Genomic DNA, 18,465 nt, shown 5'->3' on the forward strand with positions numbered 1-18,465 from the left:
GACAAAATTAGATCACAAACTAATGAGTTGTGTTTATTTTTAATCATTTTATGGTCCAGATATGACTGATACACGTAGATGACGGTGTATTGTTGCATCAGCTGTTACTTTCACATCTATAAACATGCTCTGGAAGAGTTGCAGTCATCTCTCACTTTTGTCAGGATCACAGCTGGTGAACTTTTCATTTTGATTTTCACTTAAAATGATAAACCAAAGTGACCTGAAGGCTGAAAGCATTACAGTCAGAGATGCTGTGTTTACCAAAATGCTGCATGAAGGTAGCAAATGCTCATTTTGAAACATTTTTCAGAGCATGTGTCAAATATTAGTTAGCTTTTCCAAAATAAATAATGAATACATTTTGTTTTAATGTCAATTTGTGATGTTGGTTGTTAGTGTACAAATTCATCCAGAGTGGCTGATAGGAGGAACACATCTTCAAAATACCCTCAAAAGTGACCCTCGCTCATTCCAGGTTGAGTGAGACTTCAAAATAAGAGCATTCAAGAGGAGACTAATTGTGAAAAAATGTTAGAAATGTGAAATTCAGAAGTGATGTACTTTCTTAGAACATTCATGTAAGCCATAATGTGGTAAGAATGTACTGTTCTGAGTGCTAATCAGATAAAGCATGTCTAGCTGCTATTAGTTTTATATTCATGGAATGTCATTTGAATTTGTGATTCATACATTTTTATAAATGGGATAAATTCATGCATAAAAACTATCAGCATATGCCATTATAACTGGGGCTTGTTTGATTATTGCAGTGAGGGTAGCTGAGGCTTCGGCTCAGGTGGTAAAGTGGTTTGCAAAGTGCTTTTTAGAACCGCAAAGGTTAATAAGGTGACATAAGTGCAGGCCGTTTAAATATTTCATTACAAACTGCAAAATTAGATGGAACACATATGGAAAACATAATTTGCCATACACCTTCCTCATAAACAACATAAATCATGCTTATATGTTTCATATTTAATTCCTATAATTGTGTTCTGTTAAAAAATGACACTTAAATTATAGTAAATTATTGTAAATCAGAGTAAAATACTATTATAAGATGTGCAAAAAACACATGGAACCTACATACTTATATGGTGCCAATTGGAAATCTTATTAGTCTTTTTCACACAAAAAATTTGATCTATCTGTATCTGATAGATGGGGATGAAAACAGCACTATGACGATGATGTAGTGGGAAAAAAACGTGATCAGGTAAAGTATGAAGTATTTTCAAAAGAGAGAAACACTTTAAAAATGTTGTATTTTGCTTCTTGAGACAAAAATGGATTCACTTAGAGGAAAAAAAGGCAGTTCTGAATGTTTTCCTTCTAATGTGGCAAGTTTCACCAAAGCTTCACGATTTAATTTAATTTTCCGTCATTAGTGATTGTTTTTTGTGTCCAATGCAGACACTAACTAACTGTATTCCCTTAGAGCTGTTCAAACAATACATAGTGCAAATAAAAGCTCCATTTGGAGTAGACTGAGCTTACTTTGCTCAGTAAGCCTTTTCTCTTACTCTGGATTAGTGCTCTGTGTAGGTGTGGTTTGGCTGGTTTGCTCTTGCTGTTTGTGTTCATTTGTTTGTTGTGCAGCAGTCATGCTGCGACAGCAGTATTAGAAATGTGTGTACTCAATTTCACCATATGCATACACTGATGTCCTGTGAGAACAGTAGAGAAGAGCAAAACATAAAGGCTTGTTTATGGAGCCTGGTACTAATCAAGTGAAAGGAGAGGAAAAAAGGAAGCAACATGAATGACATGGGATTTGATAAAACAAGGCAGCATATTCAGGTTTGTCAAGTCAAACTGGGAGAAGCTGAAACCTCATAGAAAGAAGAAGTATTCACACAGGTGCTACACTCAGCTGGGGCTGAACCAATCTGCGGCTGCAGGTTCGCTACCTGCAGCATAAAAAAGGGACACACGCAGCACTTAGGAGGAACGGAGAATGAATGACCTCGCTCAAACAAAGTGGCTGTGTGCGTGAGGATCTGCGGCAAACTGTGCAGGACTGCTTCATCTACAAAAATCCGGGTAGCAGCCGGTAAGAGCAGAATCTTGAAAGATGTAGGAGACTGTTTAACCTGCCGATGTGAGCCGCTGCAGAACGTGTTAGCTTTAGCTTTAGCATTAGCCCGGAGATCGGCGTCAGCCACGAGCGGCTGGTTGATAACTTTCTTATGTCTGTATGCCAGAATTGCTGTGTTTGTAATTGCTCAGTTGAAAATAAGATTGCAGGCTAATTGGTGCTAATTAGAGGTTTTCCAGCTAAGGTTAAAAAACCGGTTAATTCATTCTGTTCGTAATGATGGGTTTGTACTATGCACTTTATTCTATTTGTTTATTTATTGGATCTGGAAAGGAATGCACTTTAAAAGTCACTTAATGCACTTTAAATAATTTTAAAAATATGAATTAAAAGTATAAAAATAGTTTTAAAAGTATGATAGAAATGTTGAGTAAAAATTGTTAAAATGTGATTAAAATCAACTCTTTAAAATGCAGGTAAATTCATGTGTGGTATAGGATTTGTTGAAAATTGGTCATGCCATGGTTTGTGGCTTCAGTTATTTGATGTTGCGGTTAACAAACATACATTGAGCGACATTTACTAATGAGGTGAAATTGTACATGGGGAATGGCTGTTACTATCTGCCGAATGCAATATTGTGAACATTGTTCTTTTGTGTTTTGTTTAAAGGTTTTTCACCTAAACCTATCACCTAAGTTGCCATCGTTGTTTCCATGACTTTGCAATCATTGCAAAATAAAAGAGGAAGAAAAGAAAGCAACTGTCTGACTCATGAGTGGAGCCGTCATTGAAAGTGGGAGAACACTTGACAAGGTTGGACACTAATTTTCCTACTTGGTAATAAACTTTATGTTATTATTCAAACAGTCTGGCCTGAACTTTCTCCCTCCATTTGATTATGCAGTCCCATTTAACTGGATGTGATTATTTGACAGTTTGAATGGTATCAGTGTGGCTGGGTGAGAGTGCCACACTCTCCTCCAATTTATATTCCAGGACTTTTCTTTTAGTGCTTTGGTGTCTTTGTGAATGAACGCAGCTGTGCTTGGTTGTGGAAACCTCACATTTTCACCAGCAACTTCTTCATGGTTACGGGTCAAATTTTCAGAAATAAAATGTTGTCAGTAGTTGTCAGACTGTTTTGGATTCATAATAGAGAGAGAACTAATAGAAAATAAGGCTGTGACTTTTTACTCAGAACTTCTCACAACCATTTAAATGTGAGACAAAATGGAGCACGCAAACAGGAATGATTGGTTTTATTTTTGGAAACATTTTTACCTAGTTTACCGACCAACATGTATCTGATAAAATCAACCACTTTAAGATTTTCAATAGAGGAGTGGATGATGTCTGATTTTACAGTTGAAGGTTATGTGATTGTCTGTTGTGACAGCATGAGCTCCGATTATGAAACAGCTAATAAACTGTATTGAACAAAAAAGTGTCAAGGCACATTTGCAATATTTTAGCCAAACTACTGTTTAATGTTGATTTCATATCAAGGATGTGATCAGATAATGTAATAAAAATAGTAATATCACTCAAACATATTGGATTAATTACCTTTATGTACAAGTTGGCACATTTGAGTCACTCCTTGTTGGAAAGTTCACTGAAAATGCCAACATACAAATCTGATTGATGGAAGTTGTACAGCTACTGTACAGCCTGAATGATACCTGACTGAACATGCTACTTGAGGAGACCTGTGTCTAATTTCGCAGATGTATTACAAATCAGTTGCTGGCCCATAATTTGGCATCTTACAGAGCAGAAGTAGCATGTATGACAAAACTATGCTACCTGACAAACACAACTTTATGTTCGAAAAATAGCCCTGGAATTTTTGCTAACTTTGTGTCAAAACCAGTTTTCTCGCCACCCTTCCCTGCAGAGTGAATGAATCCTATTGATATTTTTTCACAGCTTCTTAGTATTATACTGCACACATGTAAAAGCGGTGTTAGCTTGATGACATGAAATGTGCATATTCCAACTTTAGCACATTGCATTACAGGGGACACTCCCCTGTATGTCAATAAGAGCTTATATTAGTATGTGTGCAATTGTAAGAGCAACTCCGGTAATCCACTGTTTGTCTGACCAAGTTAATTAGATTATTGTAGTTCTATTAGCTCCACTTGCTCTGCTGCACATATCAAGATACTACTGAGAAAGCATTTTAAATTTGACACCAAAGAATGCTGTTTGACGGCTCGGCTAACTGTCTTGCAGCACAGGTAATGCGTTGACATTTATCAGGTATTCCTGGCTGAATGGAAGTGCTATATAATGGGAACAGTAGTTCTATTTATTCAAACTGCCAACCAAAAAGGATGCTGCTCTTCTGTGAATCCTTGAATTAAAAGTTCAGTCAGGACACTCACTCATTCTGATTCTGAGCAGTTAGTTTAATGCCACACTGAGGGAGCCTGATAGAGTTCACAACCCACCCTGGCAGTGTCTAAGCTACATGTAGCACATGAAAAAAAGACATTGAAAATTTTAAAATTCAGATGCAGCTAAATACTGAAACCTGAAAAGGCTGGAGAGATTGAGGGAAATGCATTACAGGAAGTAGACAGGAACTCTGACTTCAGTGTTGTATCTGATAGATCTATGAAACTCCCTGAACGTCAGAAATAGACACCATGACACTGTTGCCAAAGTTTCTTAGCTGGTGTCATATTTCAAGAAGTTTGCTTTGTAACATGAACTTGAAACGATGTATTTTATCCCAAATCATGATCCTTCCTTAAACTTAACCAAGCAGTTAAGACGCCTAAACTCGACCAAACAGCAAGTGAAACTTAAGTCACAAAATGAAATAATGTTCTGAAAGGGGACACAAACCTCCACGTCTCCTGGGTGAAAATCCTGAGTCACCAGTGGAGTCACCACTGACCGCTGAGGCTCTGGGTTACTGAACAGAAGGTCGTGTTTAAGCCCCAGCGACGCCAAGCTGCCACTGTTGAGCAAAGCCCTGAACCCTACCTGCTCCAGGGGCCCCTTAGCATGGCTGACCCTGGGCTCTGACCCCAACAGAGTTATGCAAAAAGACAGTTTCATAGTGCTATTTGGCATTTGAAACAAATAAAAGCTTCTTCTTAAATTGGAAAAGCTAATATCAGTGTTGAATATTGATGCAGATGGCACCAACACCAAACGACACCTTATGTGTACCTCCTAGATGCCAGATTCTTGAGATAATTGCAGTTTTCAACACTGTAGGAATGAGAACAGGTTGTGTAATTATGTTTCATCATCAAATGTGGCCTGCACAGATTACATGGTGTTGATGTGTTGCATGTGTTATTTATGACAGCGTTCCCTTAGCTCCTCAATCCCTGAGTCCTACATTTGTAAAATTATGTTGGGGTTTGCTGGTTTTCTTGTATTGTTTTATTGGATTTTTATCTGTAAATTATGTTGTGTTACATTTAATTTGTATGAAAAGTCCTAACTAAATTAAGTTGGATTCATTAATTGACTGAATTTGCTAAAAACAAACAAATAAAAAAACACTTAGTTTGGAAAGTGTTTTGATTCCTGCAGGAAGATGGACTCTGATCTCTCTGAACTGCCTTGAAGCTTTACTGCTAATGTGCTTATTTATTATGTCTTGAAATGTAATGATCTTAGAGCCCATGGGTTAATGACAGCATAATATTTCAATTTCAAAATGTTCATGTTTGCCAATCTGAAAGTCTAATAAAGCCGTTTTCCCGATTGTTACAAACGCGGCATCGACTCTTTTCGGCGTTTTTCTTTCTTCATTCCCCAGAAAGAAAAAAAAAAAACATAGAAAACCTCCACAGTGATGCAAGATAACAAGTAATGAGAAACAGGCATACCTCTGACAATTAAGTCTGCCGCTGCTGAAACTGTGTCAACTTCAGTGTGCACCATACACACATACTTCCCAGAATGCTTCAGCTGAATGTTCCTCACCATCAGGTCACCTGCAAATCCCTACAGACAGACACACATACATATAAAAGTCTTGGAGAGAAGAAAAAAACACCAAAAGCAGCAAAGCTAAAGTTTAAAAAAGTATGAAAGAGCCTCAGGAACACATTAAATTTTCTTTCTCAGTCATGTGCTGTAAATCCTCCACAAAAGAAGCTTGGAAGAATTCACCACAGAACTACTTGGTGGGAAGAAAAAGTGATAGGACAGTCTAGCAAAACAAATTAATTCAGTTTTACATTGTAAGGATGGCTACAGAGAAACGACTAGTTTTGAAACAGTTTTTTTTCCTTTGGATCAGTGTTTGTTGTGTTTACATGTTACCCTCACAATTCAGATGAGTGACTTCAGCAAGAATTTTCAGAGATGCTTTTTTTGCACTTGACTGCCATGCATAAACGCAATAGCGACTCTCTGTGTAAAATAAATACATACATACATACATACATAAAGGCAATTTAAACAGCAGTTGTGATTATTCTTGGTGCAGAAACGTCAGTGTTGTATGGAAAAATTCAGTGGGCCTGGTGTGCTCGAACCAGAGGGAGCCTGATTCTTGTAATCAAAAGAAAAAAATAAATTGGGCTCCTTTGTTCAGAAAGTATTTGATTTTTATATGTATATATATATATATATATATATATATATATATATATATATATATATATATATATATATATATATATAATCATAATCAAGTATTTATTTATTTTACTATTATTTGTGTATATTATCTGCATATTTGGACCAGTCTTGTGTTGTTCAGTCATCTTTGTGAGTATCCTTGTTTTTAGTTTTTTTTAGGTTCTTTTTCCCCGTCTGTAAAACATTTTAGGCACAATATAAATAAAGATGTTAAGTTACTATTATTACTATTATCAGTATTATTATCATGTCCTTTGACAGATTTTGAGGGCTCCATTCCACACATAGAAGTAGTAAAGGTTCACACACACACACACACACACACACACACACAGAGCTGAAAAATTCCAGTTTTTTTTGAGGAGCTGATGCATGGCAGTGCTGGAAAATAGGACAGTGTTGCATCCTGACTCACTGCAAACACGTGTCAAGATGTCGCAGCTGTGTGGGCAATCACGGTGAGCGTACTGACATGCATAACTCACCCTAAAACTGAATATTGTCCTTTATAAACATGTTCACTCTAACCCTGTTTATGTCATTTAAAAAAAAAAAGCATGGATGTAACATGTTAATTAGCGAGCTTTCAAGGTTGGAAGAAACCTCGTTCATTGTTCATCCCTGCTTCCAGTCTTTATACTGAGATGAGCCTTCTGGCCTCGATTCTATGCGGAATGCACAGACATGAATGAGTCTTTTCTTCAAACTCTGAGCATGAAAGCAAATAATCAGTGTCTACAGTGCCTTTCCAATTATTGTATATTGTGCATTTTTTTCTGTTAACCTACAGGGAAGATTTACAGTCTGTATTGCAGTAAAGTGTCATTCATGTTGTATAACTGCAGTGGGTCTCATTGAATACAAATATTTTGGGGTTTTGACAAAGAACTGCATGGTTGACAAGCATTTTTGCCTAAAATCACCTGTCACAAGTGTTCACCCGCCTTATACATACCCCTCCAATCATCTCAAAGTGCTCCTGCCTGCTGAAATCAATAGCTTTGCCGTTGAAAAACCACTTGAAGAAGGGGCTCAGGGATGAATCGCTGGACACCTCGCATGGCAACACCAGACTCTGTCCCACAGTGGCGTCCAAACTCAAAGGTGGAACTACAATTCTGGTGGGCTCTTCAGCATTATAGCAAGGGGGGAAAAAAAGACCATTATCTGTTACATTATGTACCACTGTATCTCTATAAAATCCGGCCAAAAGAAGAAGGTAATGAAGCTTAATTTGCCCAGAATACTGAGGCAGATTCTGGTCTATCAGTGTAATTAAGTGACCTTAAATAACTTCACTTAGGAAGCGAATGTCTCCCATAATTCAGTAATGGATAATTAAACACACTGCAATCACGATGTCAACTACAAAGAAATAAAAGGACTCTCTCTCTATAATCATCATTATTTAAAAGGCTAAACCTGAAAATGGTACAGGAGCTGCTCTTTTTTAAATTAAATGAAAATATTCTTCACTCACAGCCATAGACGGCCGTGGTTTGCCTCACTCAGCTACATGAACAATAACTCACAGCTGACAAAACCATAGATGACTTATATGTCTGTCAAACAGGCGGGAACATAAAACGACCATATATTTCATTATCAATTTCATGCTTGAGCTAGTATTTTTTTTCCTTTAACAAAAGTTTAAACCCTTGGCTTAGAAGGTATGCTAGTGGAAACCTGAAGTGAAAATAGAAATACCTTTCACCATCAGTGTTCCTGTGCTGCTGGATGTTCCGAAAAGGTTCCTGGCCACACACGTGTACCTGCCTTCGTCAGATTTGGAGATATTCGTGATGCGCAGAGTCCCATCCTCCATGATAGTCTGTCTGAGGAGAGCGACAAAACTGAAAACAGCCCATTTTTCATTTGCTTATCAATTCTTCAGTTCTTGATTGAATTAAAAATGATGATGAGAATCAGATAACTACTTCCTGGCTGCGATACGGCCTCATTTCTCGAGCCGTACGAACCCCCCCCATTTACTTCTTTGTGAATGAAGGTTTTAGAATCTATTCCAAAAATCTATTTGCATGCTTCAGAAGATAACAATTATCTTAGCTGAAGCAGAATAGATTTGCTGTAGGGTCAGCATAGTATTTGCAGCACAATAGCTTAAATGCACGTATTAATTGGACACACAACGGGCCATCGGGGCCGGGCAGGACGATGATATGAGGTGGAGGGCGGCACAGGAGAGGCAATTTGAAAGGGATCTTTACCTGCAGCCTTATCACTCCCCAACATGTGGAGATGGTATCAACACGCTACAAGACATTTCTGAAAAGTAATAACATGGAGATATGCATATGGAGGAATCTCACTTGAAAAAAATGTCAGGCTGATGAGAGTGCTAGAAGAAGACATGACTAAAACAACAATTACACAGAGGAATGATGACCTTGTTGCTGTATGAGTGTAACGGCTGGTGACTCATTTTCGTGATCTACATTTCCCTTTGTTACAAGGTTTCTCTAGTGGCGATGTGATCAATTGTGAGGGGAAAGAAGGGGCGGCATGGAGAGGGTGATGGGGGAATACAGTGAAATTCAAAACACAATGTCATTTTTAACATATATGTTACAAAAACACACCATTATACATATAAACCAGCTCAATTATTTCATGATATGGCACATTTTTACAAGTTGAAAAATGGCATTTTTTTTCTGACATAGGATACTATGGCGTTTTTTTGCGCCAAAGTTCATGATGATTTTTTTTTTTCAAAGAAAACCTTTCTGGAGTGTTTTTCATAGCCTGCTTTACATTATTTCATCATATGGCACGTTTTTACATGTTGAAAGATTGCATTTTTTTTCCGACATAGTATAGTAAGGCGTTCTTTTGCGCCAAAATTCATGATGATTTTTTGTCAAAGAAAACCTTAACATAGTGTTTTTCACGGCCTCCTTTACATTATTTCATCATATGGCATGTTTTTACAACATGTTTGAAAAATCGCATTTTTTTTTCGACATAGTATACTATGGCGTTTTTTTTTGCGCCAAAATTCATGATGATTTTTTTTTTTCAAAGAAAACCTTTCTGGAGTGTTTTTCATGGCCTACTTTACATTATTACATCATATGGCACGTTTTTACAACATGTTGAAAAATCGCATTTTTTTTCGACATGGGAGTGTTTTTTTTTTTTTTTTTAAAGTTATTTTTTTTGGCCTTTTTTCGGCTTTATTTTCATAGGCGCAGTGAGAGAGAGATAGGAAACAGGGGAGAAGAGTTGGGGGAAGACATGCAGCAAAGTCAAATCATGTCTGTAATATCTTAGAGAAGCACAACCTATTGAGCTTTGAGAATTTAAAAATTTTAAATGTGCTTGTATGATCTTCAAGGTGTTCCATGGACTCGCCCCGCCCCACCATGTCTGACTTTATTAAAAAAAGTACTCACAGCAGTCTCAGGACCTCTCTGGAGTGTTTTAAATGTGTTACATTTAAAAATGGTGCTACTTTGGCTCTGAACCTTAATCTACCTGTGGTCGCTCCGTCTTCTGGAGTGATTTGATTGGTTATACGTAACGAATAAAACTCCTTTAACTTAACATCTGTAAACAAAACAAAAACGTATCAACAAAGTTTTCTGTTAGAGTTTGTGTTCTTCTAAGTTTAACTCAAGATTTTAAATACTTTCATTTACTGTAAATGAATATCTACTCCAAATGTCTCACTAATAATCATTATCAGCCTTAAAAACCCACAAAACACCCCTCTATACTCGACGACACTTAGTACAGTCCGGTTCCCCCTTCTATAAATCTGCTTGGAATCTTCCACTTCCTGTTTGTCAAAGTGGCCTTCTACCTGGACAGGTTTTGTTGGAGCTCATGCAACAAACATTTTGGGTAACTGCACTTTAATATGGATGGATGACACTGAATTAGAGTGTTTTAATGAGACTGAGTTAAGATATGTAGCTCTGTCATTAAATAGTAAATTATTTCTCAGAATTCACAGAGAAAAGTCTGAAATGTTTGCTAGGTTAGCGTCCCACATGTTCTTTGGTTCAGCTAAAGCTAACTCCAACTTCTGGATCTCTTGAGTTGCTTGTTGTTAAAATATCTTGCTAGAGGTGCTGAAGCTCAGAAAGTCTGAGATGTTTGTTCAAAATAAGCTCATTCTCAAGTCTTATCTGAACTGTCCTCTTTTGTTTGAACTTTCCCTGAACTTAGGAGTTAATGACAGAGCAGCACATCCAGACTCAGTCTCATTTATGTAGAGATTAAACTTCAGTGTCATTCGTTGATGTTAAAGTGCAGTTTTTCAAATGTTTGTTGCACATGCTCCCGACCAAACCAGTCCAGGTGGAAGACGATGTGAAGAGAAAGCTCCAGAGGATGAATATCACACATTTACATTGGAAATAAATGTCCTTTAATTAGACATTGTCATGCAAAAGTTGGATTTCCCTTTGTTGAGTGCTTTGTTGATGTTGGTTTCTAAATGTTTTTTGACACTCGGCCCCAAAGATTAAAACCTTTTACGGCTCACAAGCTGCAACAATTCACACATTATCAACTATCTTTCTGACTAAACTAAGATAAAAAGTGAAAAACTGCCTGATTCCTGCATCATGAATGTAAATCTTTTTGGTTTTTATGACCGTAAACTGAATATATTTGGGCTTGACATTTTATAAACCAAAACAAGAAATGAATTACTGGAGAAAATGACAGATTAATGGACAAAGAAAATGTGTTTTCTAACATATGTGGCTGAATTACTCCAACATTACAAGATACCTACAATTTTAATTCAATTTTATTCATATAATGCCAATTACAGGTCAAATTGTCTCAAGATGCTTTATTTTTATATTTTTTTGTCATATTTAAAATATGACAAAGTAAGAAATTTAAACCTCTTGACTAATCCAATTTATTATTTAGTTTTTAAGAGATTAATTGACAATTCAAACTTTCTCCACTAAAACTAATAAACATAAGGTCAAATAGAAGGAACAGTTTTAAATACTGCAGTCCCACGACGACAAGAATAAAGTTTCTCAACAAAAACTAAATCTGCTGGTGGATTCCATGAAAGTCCTAATAAAGGATAATAAAGTGTGATACTAAAGGTTTGTGGTGCTAAAAATCTCAAAGATATCAAGTTGAGCATCTGGATGGAGGTTGATAAAAGTTGACCTTCTTTCATTTCTCTGGAGCCAACTCCATGGATTTTATGGATGGTGGTTAAAGACCTGCTCTTCTAGTCGTCTTCCTTCTAGTCGCTGTAAAATGTCCCTCCATCCTGGCTGACTTCAACACCTCTTCATGACAACTTGTTCTGCCTCCGACCTTGTGGAAACTCAAGAAACTCGGGAAAACCTGTCGAGACTCGAGGAACTCATCGAGACTCGAAGAACTCGTCGGGCCGGGGAAGGTGTGGTGGGAGGTGGGGGAGTAGAGGGGGGAGGCCGCCACCCACCTCCCCGCCTACTCTCCGCCCTGACTCCACCCAGACTCCGCCTTGGCTCCACCCATGTGGTCACTTCAGGAACTACGATGTCAAAGGGACGACGAAATTATTTCTTTTCATCTGATCTGTAGCTCAGTGAGTTAAGGATTTGCCTATGGAGCTGCAGGTCGCTGGTTCAAGACCAGACCCTTCTTAAATTTTCTCAAAATCCTGACAAAGACAAAGAAAGAAAAAGGCCGGTGGCGGGTCTTGAACCTGCGACCCTCCAGTCCGCAGTCTCTCTTCTTATCCCCCTGAGCTACTCGCTCAGATACTAATTCTTCTTTTTTTTGCGCATTTATCATCTATTTTTTGGCGTTTTCGAGTTTTTTTTAAATTCGAGTCTCGACTCGACCGTTTTTCTCAGGAGGTTGGGCTTCAGCCTTTGTGCTGGAGGGTGGAACCCTCAGTTCCAAGACTTTCCAAAGCCTCCAGACCTCCCGAGTCCTCAGGACCTGAGCTTTCACACAGTCTGAGGGCTGAAATTTTCTAAGTCCCACAGTAGTTCTGTTAGATTTAACTTTCAGACAGTCCAAGGACTGATATCTTCTAAGTTCCTGAGTAGTTCTCTGTTAGTTTGAACCTTTCGACAGTCTGAGCACTGAAAACCTAAAAGTTCTTGAGTAGTTCTCTGTTAGTTTGAACCTTCAGACAGTCTGAGGACTGAAATCTTAGAAGTTTCTCAGTACTTCTCTGTTAGTTTGAACGTTCTAGTTAACAGAAGCCTTAAAACTTGTGACCATGAGTCTTGATTTCACATTTAGACCATCCATCTGAGTTCTTCTCAGACCTTCACCTGTGGGTTTTTTAGAAATCCTCAACAAACTTTGATTCTCTTCACTGAACAGTAAAGTTTGTGGAGATCAGAAGGTAACATTAGTTTGATCGATGCCTTCAACCTCTAGTAGACTTTATCTGGAAATCAGTTTTCTGAAATGAGTTCTTAGTAAATCTGTCCACAATCAAACCAAGAACATAGAAAGATGAAATGTTTGAAGAAACAACTTGATGTTTTCATTTCATTTCAGACTAGAAAACACTTTAAGGCCTTTATCTGTTTTTGCTCTTTTGATCATTTTATTGTTTCTTCTGTTTAATTTGATCTTCTAAAGTTTAACTGGTGTCTTTTCAAATGTTTTGTCTTTAGTTTGATTGTTCTTAAATGTTTAGTTTTGCTCTTTTCTCACCTTTTATTCTTTTCTAATGTCTGATTTGATTTCAAAATGTTTTGTCTTTTTAATGTTTGTTGTTTTTTCAAATGTTTTATCAGCTTGTTTGAAAAATTTCCTTTTCTTTCCCAATGTTTAATTTTTCGTTTAAATCTTTGTTAAGGTTTTTCTTTTTAAATGTTTTACCATCTTTTAATGGTTAATTTTCTTTTTTAATGCTTCATTGTATTTTCTGTTTAATTCCTATTTAATTTTTATTGTCTTTAAGATTTAATTTTCTAATTAAACATTTAATTTTTTAATTAAATGTTTTGACTTTTAAAGGTTTAATAATCTAATTAAATGTTTTGTGTTTTTCTAAATGTGTAATATTCTTGTTTAATTGTATTTTTTAAATGTTTAATTATCTAAAATATTTAATCTTTAATGTTTAATATTTCTGTTTAAAATTTTTTTGTTTAATTTCATAATTACATGCTTTGTATCTTCCGTTTAATTATCTAATTAAATATTTTGTCTAATATAATTTAATTGTATTTAATGTTTAATTTTCTTTTTAAAAGTTTTATTATATTAAATGTTTTTTTCCTTTGATTTAATTGCTTTTTTACTGTAGTTTATTTCTTTAATCTTTTTTTCTGTCAAGATTTTAACCCTAACCTTAAAAATGAAACAAACCCTTAAATCACAATGAAAATACTTCTGTTGTCACAATCATGAGTTAGTCAATTATTCAGTTTATCAATTCAGCTTTATTTGTTTAGCACCTTTCACACAGATTACAAAACTAAACAAGCAAAGAGAAAAAAACTATGCTAAAACTATGATTAAAACTCAAAAACAAACAAAAAAAACATTTAACATCTTAATAAAATATGTTGTGTCCAGGGGAGGGAGGGAGTTTATTGAAGTCTTCTTGGGCTCACATGGGAAATCATTTAAAATATAAACTTGATATTCAGTCTAAGGAAACTGCAGAGTGACAGAAGAAGCAACAATATCTCCTGTTTTCTCCTTTAATGAGTCGACTCTTCTTGTGCTTTCAGACCAAAGAACTACAGACTCTTCACAACCTGCTCAAACTCTTGGTACAGGACCTCACCACACGGGTCAAGAAGGCTTCCGTCTCATTTCTACTCTGAAGCTCACCTTCTCCTGCTCAAACTACTGACAAATGTTTCTGCTGCTCTAAAGTCTGGTCTCCAGAACTTCCTAAAAACTCTCAGTCTCTTCTGCTGCAGGCTGCTTTGTAGAACCGTTCCAGAAAACCTCACTAAACCACATGGAGGAGCCTCAAGATAGTCGTCCAAATGAAACCATACAAAAACCAAACTAACACAACCCAAACACTAAAGTCTCCTGCAGCCTACCAGAGAACCTCTGAGAACAGAGAATCAGGACAGGAACTCTTACCTTCTGGACAACCAACCTTGGTTCAAAAGAATACAGACTGTGTCTGACCAAAAACCTCTAAAGACTCACTACAGCCAAGATAAAGACACAACTCAGCTGCACCAAATCCACTAATCACTGCAAACATCAGCACCATGTGCTAACTGTGGCTAAAGAACCACATTTACCAAGACAACTATCCAGTACAAAGCCCTAAAACACACCAAGAAACACATTAAAGACAATTTTACTGCTGGAAGCTGCAAGCCAACGCCTAAAGAACAAACTAAGGCAACAGAGCCAAACCCGGTTCAGTGGTGAAGAGAAGCAGAGGAAATGTTTGTCTGCAGCTAAATAAAGCAGGAAGACACTGAGCTGCTCAGGTGTTCCTGATAATACCAAGCAGCCACCTGGACAGCCAATAGGAACACAGCTTACTGGGAGTCCAGAGGGCTGGGTTAGTGAAGGAAATTTAGTTTAAAGTTGAAGCAGAAAGTTAACAATGAAAGTTGAAAACCACCTTCTGATACCTGAAATCTCTGAGTTTTCACACAAAGAACACCTGAACATGTCAAACTGGTTCCATAGTAGAACCATCATTGTAAAAACGTCATAGTATGGTGTGTTGCTCAAAAAACATTAGGACCCGGCTGTCAGGGGACAAACATGTAAGAAACATGAGAACAGAGAGAATCCAACCAGTAGGTCACAGTTTATCATCCCCCAGTCATCTCCTGAAGTCCATATGGTGAGAGACATCAGTATCTGGTTGTTAATTTACCAGAGGATGCTTATAATCATGCTGATGTGGTCTGTACTCTACAGTATTTTAGTGACTCAATAAATGCCTAAGTTGTTTTTTTTTTAAATGCTTTTTAGTTTTTAAGAAACATTTAATAGCCTATATGTGATCAATAAATGGCCTTTGCCTATCTTAAGAAAAATTCACTCAGAACTCTATGTTAACAGTACTAAATAAATCAATAAATACATGCATACACACAAAAATAAGTTAATACATTAACTGTGTTAAGATAAGATTTAGATTTTTAAAAAAAGTTGTTTATGTCTTTGCAGAATCCAGTATTGCTCACTGGTTGGTCATTTTGTTAGTTTAATTTTACTGTTTAAAATGATGCCACCTCTTTTCAGACAGAACCTGTGATAATAAAACAATACAAAATTTTTAGTTCCGTGTTAATAAAGCACTTAAAGCTTTAAGTATGGCTAAATGCTTTTTTCAAAATTAAATCTATCACTCCTTAGGTGGTAGTGGCCCCAAGTTCAGTAAAGTTGGAAAGATATTCACAGATTCGGGCTTCCAGCATCAATAACTCATTAGATATAGGTTGTCAAAACATAAACGGTGCCTCTTTCCCATTGTTGCAAGGCAGACAATGTGCTACAAGCCCAGTTTTATCAAAAGTAGCTGTCTTTCAAGCTACAGGAATAACATTGGTGTCTATGGAGTGAACAGGGTCCGTCTGCAATTTGCAAAACCGCTGCAACAGTAAAGAGAGACAAATATTCAATAACTTCACTCTTATACATTGTAGTGTCACTAAAATCACTGCAGCCTTCAACTGGCTCCTGCTGACAAAGTGTTTTAACAGAAATGTAAATGCTGTAATTTGATTCTTTTAATGAACCATGTAACTTGAATGGATGTGATGCTGGTGTGACCACAGTGCACATGTCTGATGTTGCTCACAGTGGTCCAAGGGACGCTCAGGGAGTTTGTGTGTTTGCTCAAACTCATGAAAAATTAGAGGGAACATTGGTGACCACTGACATAATTTCCTTGTGTTTTTTTTTTTTTGCAATCTACTGACTTTTTATTGTGAACTATTGTCTTTTTATTGCAACCTATTGTCTTTTTATTGCAACCTACTGACCTTTTATTGTGATTCATTGTCCTATGTTTTATTGTATGTTTCACTGTTATGTTTTCTTTGTGTACTTTTTGCAGTGTGCTTTTATTGTGACTTATTGTTTTATGTTTCACTGTTATGTCTTTTTTCCTTAGGGACTACGGATGTAAATTAGCATTGTGCTATAATCTGGCATATTTACGCCCATTTCGAAATAAATGGGCGTTCATTAATGTGCACTGTCCCTACCAAATAAATAAATAAATAAATAAATAAAGGGCCACAAGTGGGAATCGAACCCGGGCCGCTGGATTGGAGACCAGCTCCTGTAGGTGGGTCACCAGCTTAATGCGTTGAGCTATACTGGCACCCTCTGGAGTGTTTTCCACGGCGTCCTTTACGTTATTTCATCATATGGCAGGTTTTTACATGTTGAAATATTGCATTTTTTTTCGGCATAGTATACTATGGTGTTTTTTTGCGCCAAAATTCATGATTTTTTTTTTCAAAGAAAACCTTACCATACTGTTTTTCACGGCCTACTTTACATTATTTCATCATATGGCGTGTTTTTACAACATGTTGAAAAATCACATTTTTTTTCGACATAGTATACTATGGCATTTTTGTGCCAAAATTGATTATTTTTTTTCAAAGAAAACCTTTCTGGAGTTTTTTTTCATGGCCTCCTTTACATTATTTCATCATATGGCATGTTTTTACAACATGTTGAAAAATCGCATTTTTTTTTCGACATAGTATACTATGGCGTTTTTTTTGCGCCAAAATTCATGATGATTTTTTTTTCAAAGAGAACCTTAACATTGTGCTTTTCATGGCCTACTTTACATTATTTCATCATAGGTCATGTATTTGCAACATGTTGAAAAATCGCATTTTTTTTCCCGACATAGTATACTATGGCGTTTTTTTGCGCCAAAATTCATGATGATTTTTTTTTCAAAGAAAACCTTTCTGGAGTGTTTTTCACAGCCTGTTTTACATTATTTCATCATATGGCATGTTTTCACAACATGTTGAAAAATGACATTTTTTGATATAGTATACTATGGCGTTTTTTTTGCGCCAAAATTCATGATGATTTTTTTTTCAAACAAAAATTTACCATAGTGTTTGTCACGGCCTCCTTCACATTATTTCATCATATGGCACGTTTTTACAACATGTTGAAAAATCGCATTTTTTTTTTCGACATAGTATACTATGGCGTTTTTTTTGCGCCAAAATTAATGATGATTTTTTTTCAAAGAAAACCTTACCATAGTGTTTTTCACGGCCTACTTTACATTATTTCATCATATGGCATGTTTTTACAACATGAAAAATCACATTTTTTTTCGACATAGTATACTATGGCTTTTTTGTGCCAAAATTGATTATTTTTTTTCAAAGAAAACCTTTCTGGAGTGTTTTTCACGGCCTACTTTACATTATTTCATCATATGGCACATTTTTACAACATGTTGAAAAATTGCTTTTTTTTTTTTTGGCATAGGCGTTTTTTTTGCGCCAAAATTCATGATTTTTTTTTTCAAACAAAAATTTACCATAGTGTTTGTCACGGCCACCTTTACATTATTTCATCATATGGCAAGTTTTTACAACATGTTGAAAAATCGCATTTTTTTTTCGACATAGTATACTATGGCGTTTTTTTTGCACCAAAATTCATGATGATTTTTTTTTTTTCAAAGAAAACCTTTCTGGAGTGTTTTTCACGGCCTCCTTTACATTATTTCATCATATGGCACGTTTTCACAACATGTTGAAAAATCGCATTTTTTTTCGACATAGCGTTTTTTTTTGCGCCAAAATTCATGATGATATTTTTTCAAAGAAAACCTTACCATAGTGTTTTTCACGGCTTACATT

General features: G+C 36.3%; 1 protein-coding gene and 1 long non-coding RNA gene across 5 annotated transcripts in view; one reads left to right on the forward strand and one right to left on the reverse strand.

Annotated features, from left to right (window-relative positions):
- The window catches only part of LOC111562655 (contactin-4), a 136,068-nt gene that overhangs the window by 25,520 nt on the left and 92,083 nt on the right, over positions 1-18,465 (reverse strand). For all 4 annotated transcript variants that reach the window (XM_055010938.1, XM_035943983.2, XM_055010937.1 and 1 more), the window contains 3 exons: positions 8,369-8,496; positions 7,617-7,789; positions 5,902-6,019 (listed from right to left, as the gene is read on the reverse strand). In XM_055010938.1, coding sequence (XP_054866913.1) covers positions 5,902-6,019; positions 7,617-7,789; positions 8,369-8,496 — 419 coding nt within the window. The remainder of the gene's footprint in view (positions 1-5,901; positions 6,020-7,616; positions 7,790-8,368; positions 8,497-18,465) is intronic.
- Positions 1,660-16,849, forward strand: LOC129349010 (uncharacterized). The gene is made up of 3 exons (XR_008601792.1): positions 1,660-2,056; positions 2,714-2,857; positions 14,356-16,849. It is a non-coding gene; the product is annotated as an uncharacterized LOC129349010 (long non-coding RNA).

The sequence above is a fragment of the Amphiprion ocellaris genome, chromosome 5 (assembly GCF_022539595.1).
Source record: "Amphiprion ocellaris isolate individual 3 ecotype Okinawa chromosome 5, ASM2253959v1, whole genome shotgun sequence".
Classification (NCBI taxonomy): Eukaryota; Metazoa; Chordata; class Actinopteri; family Pomacentridae; genus Amphiprion; species Amphiprion ocellaris.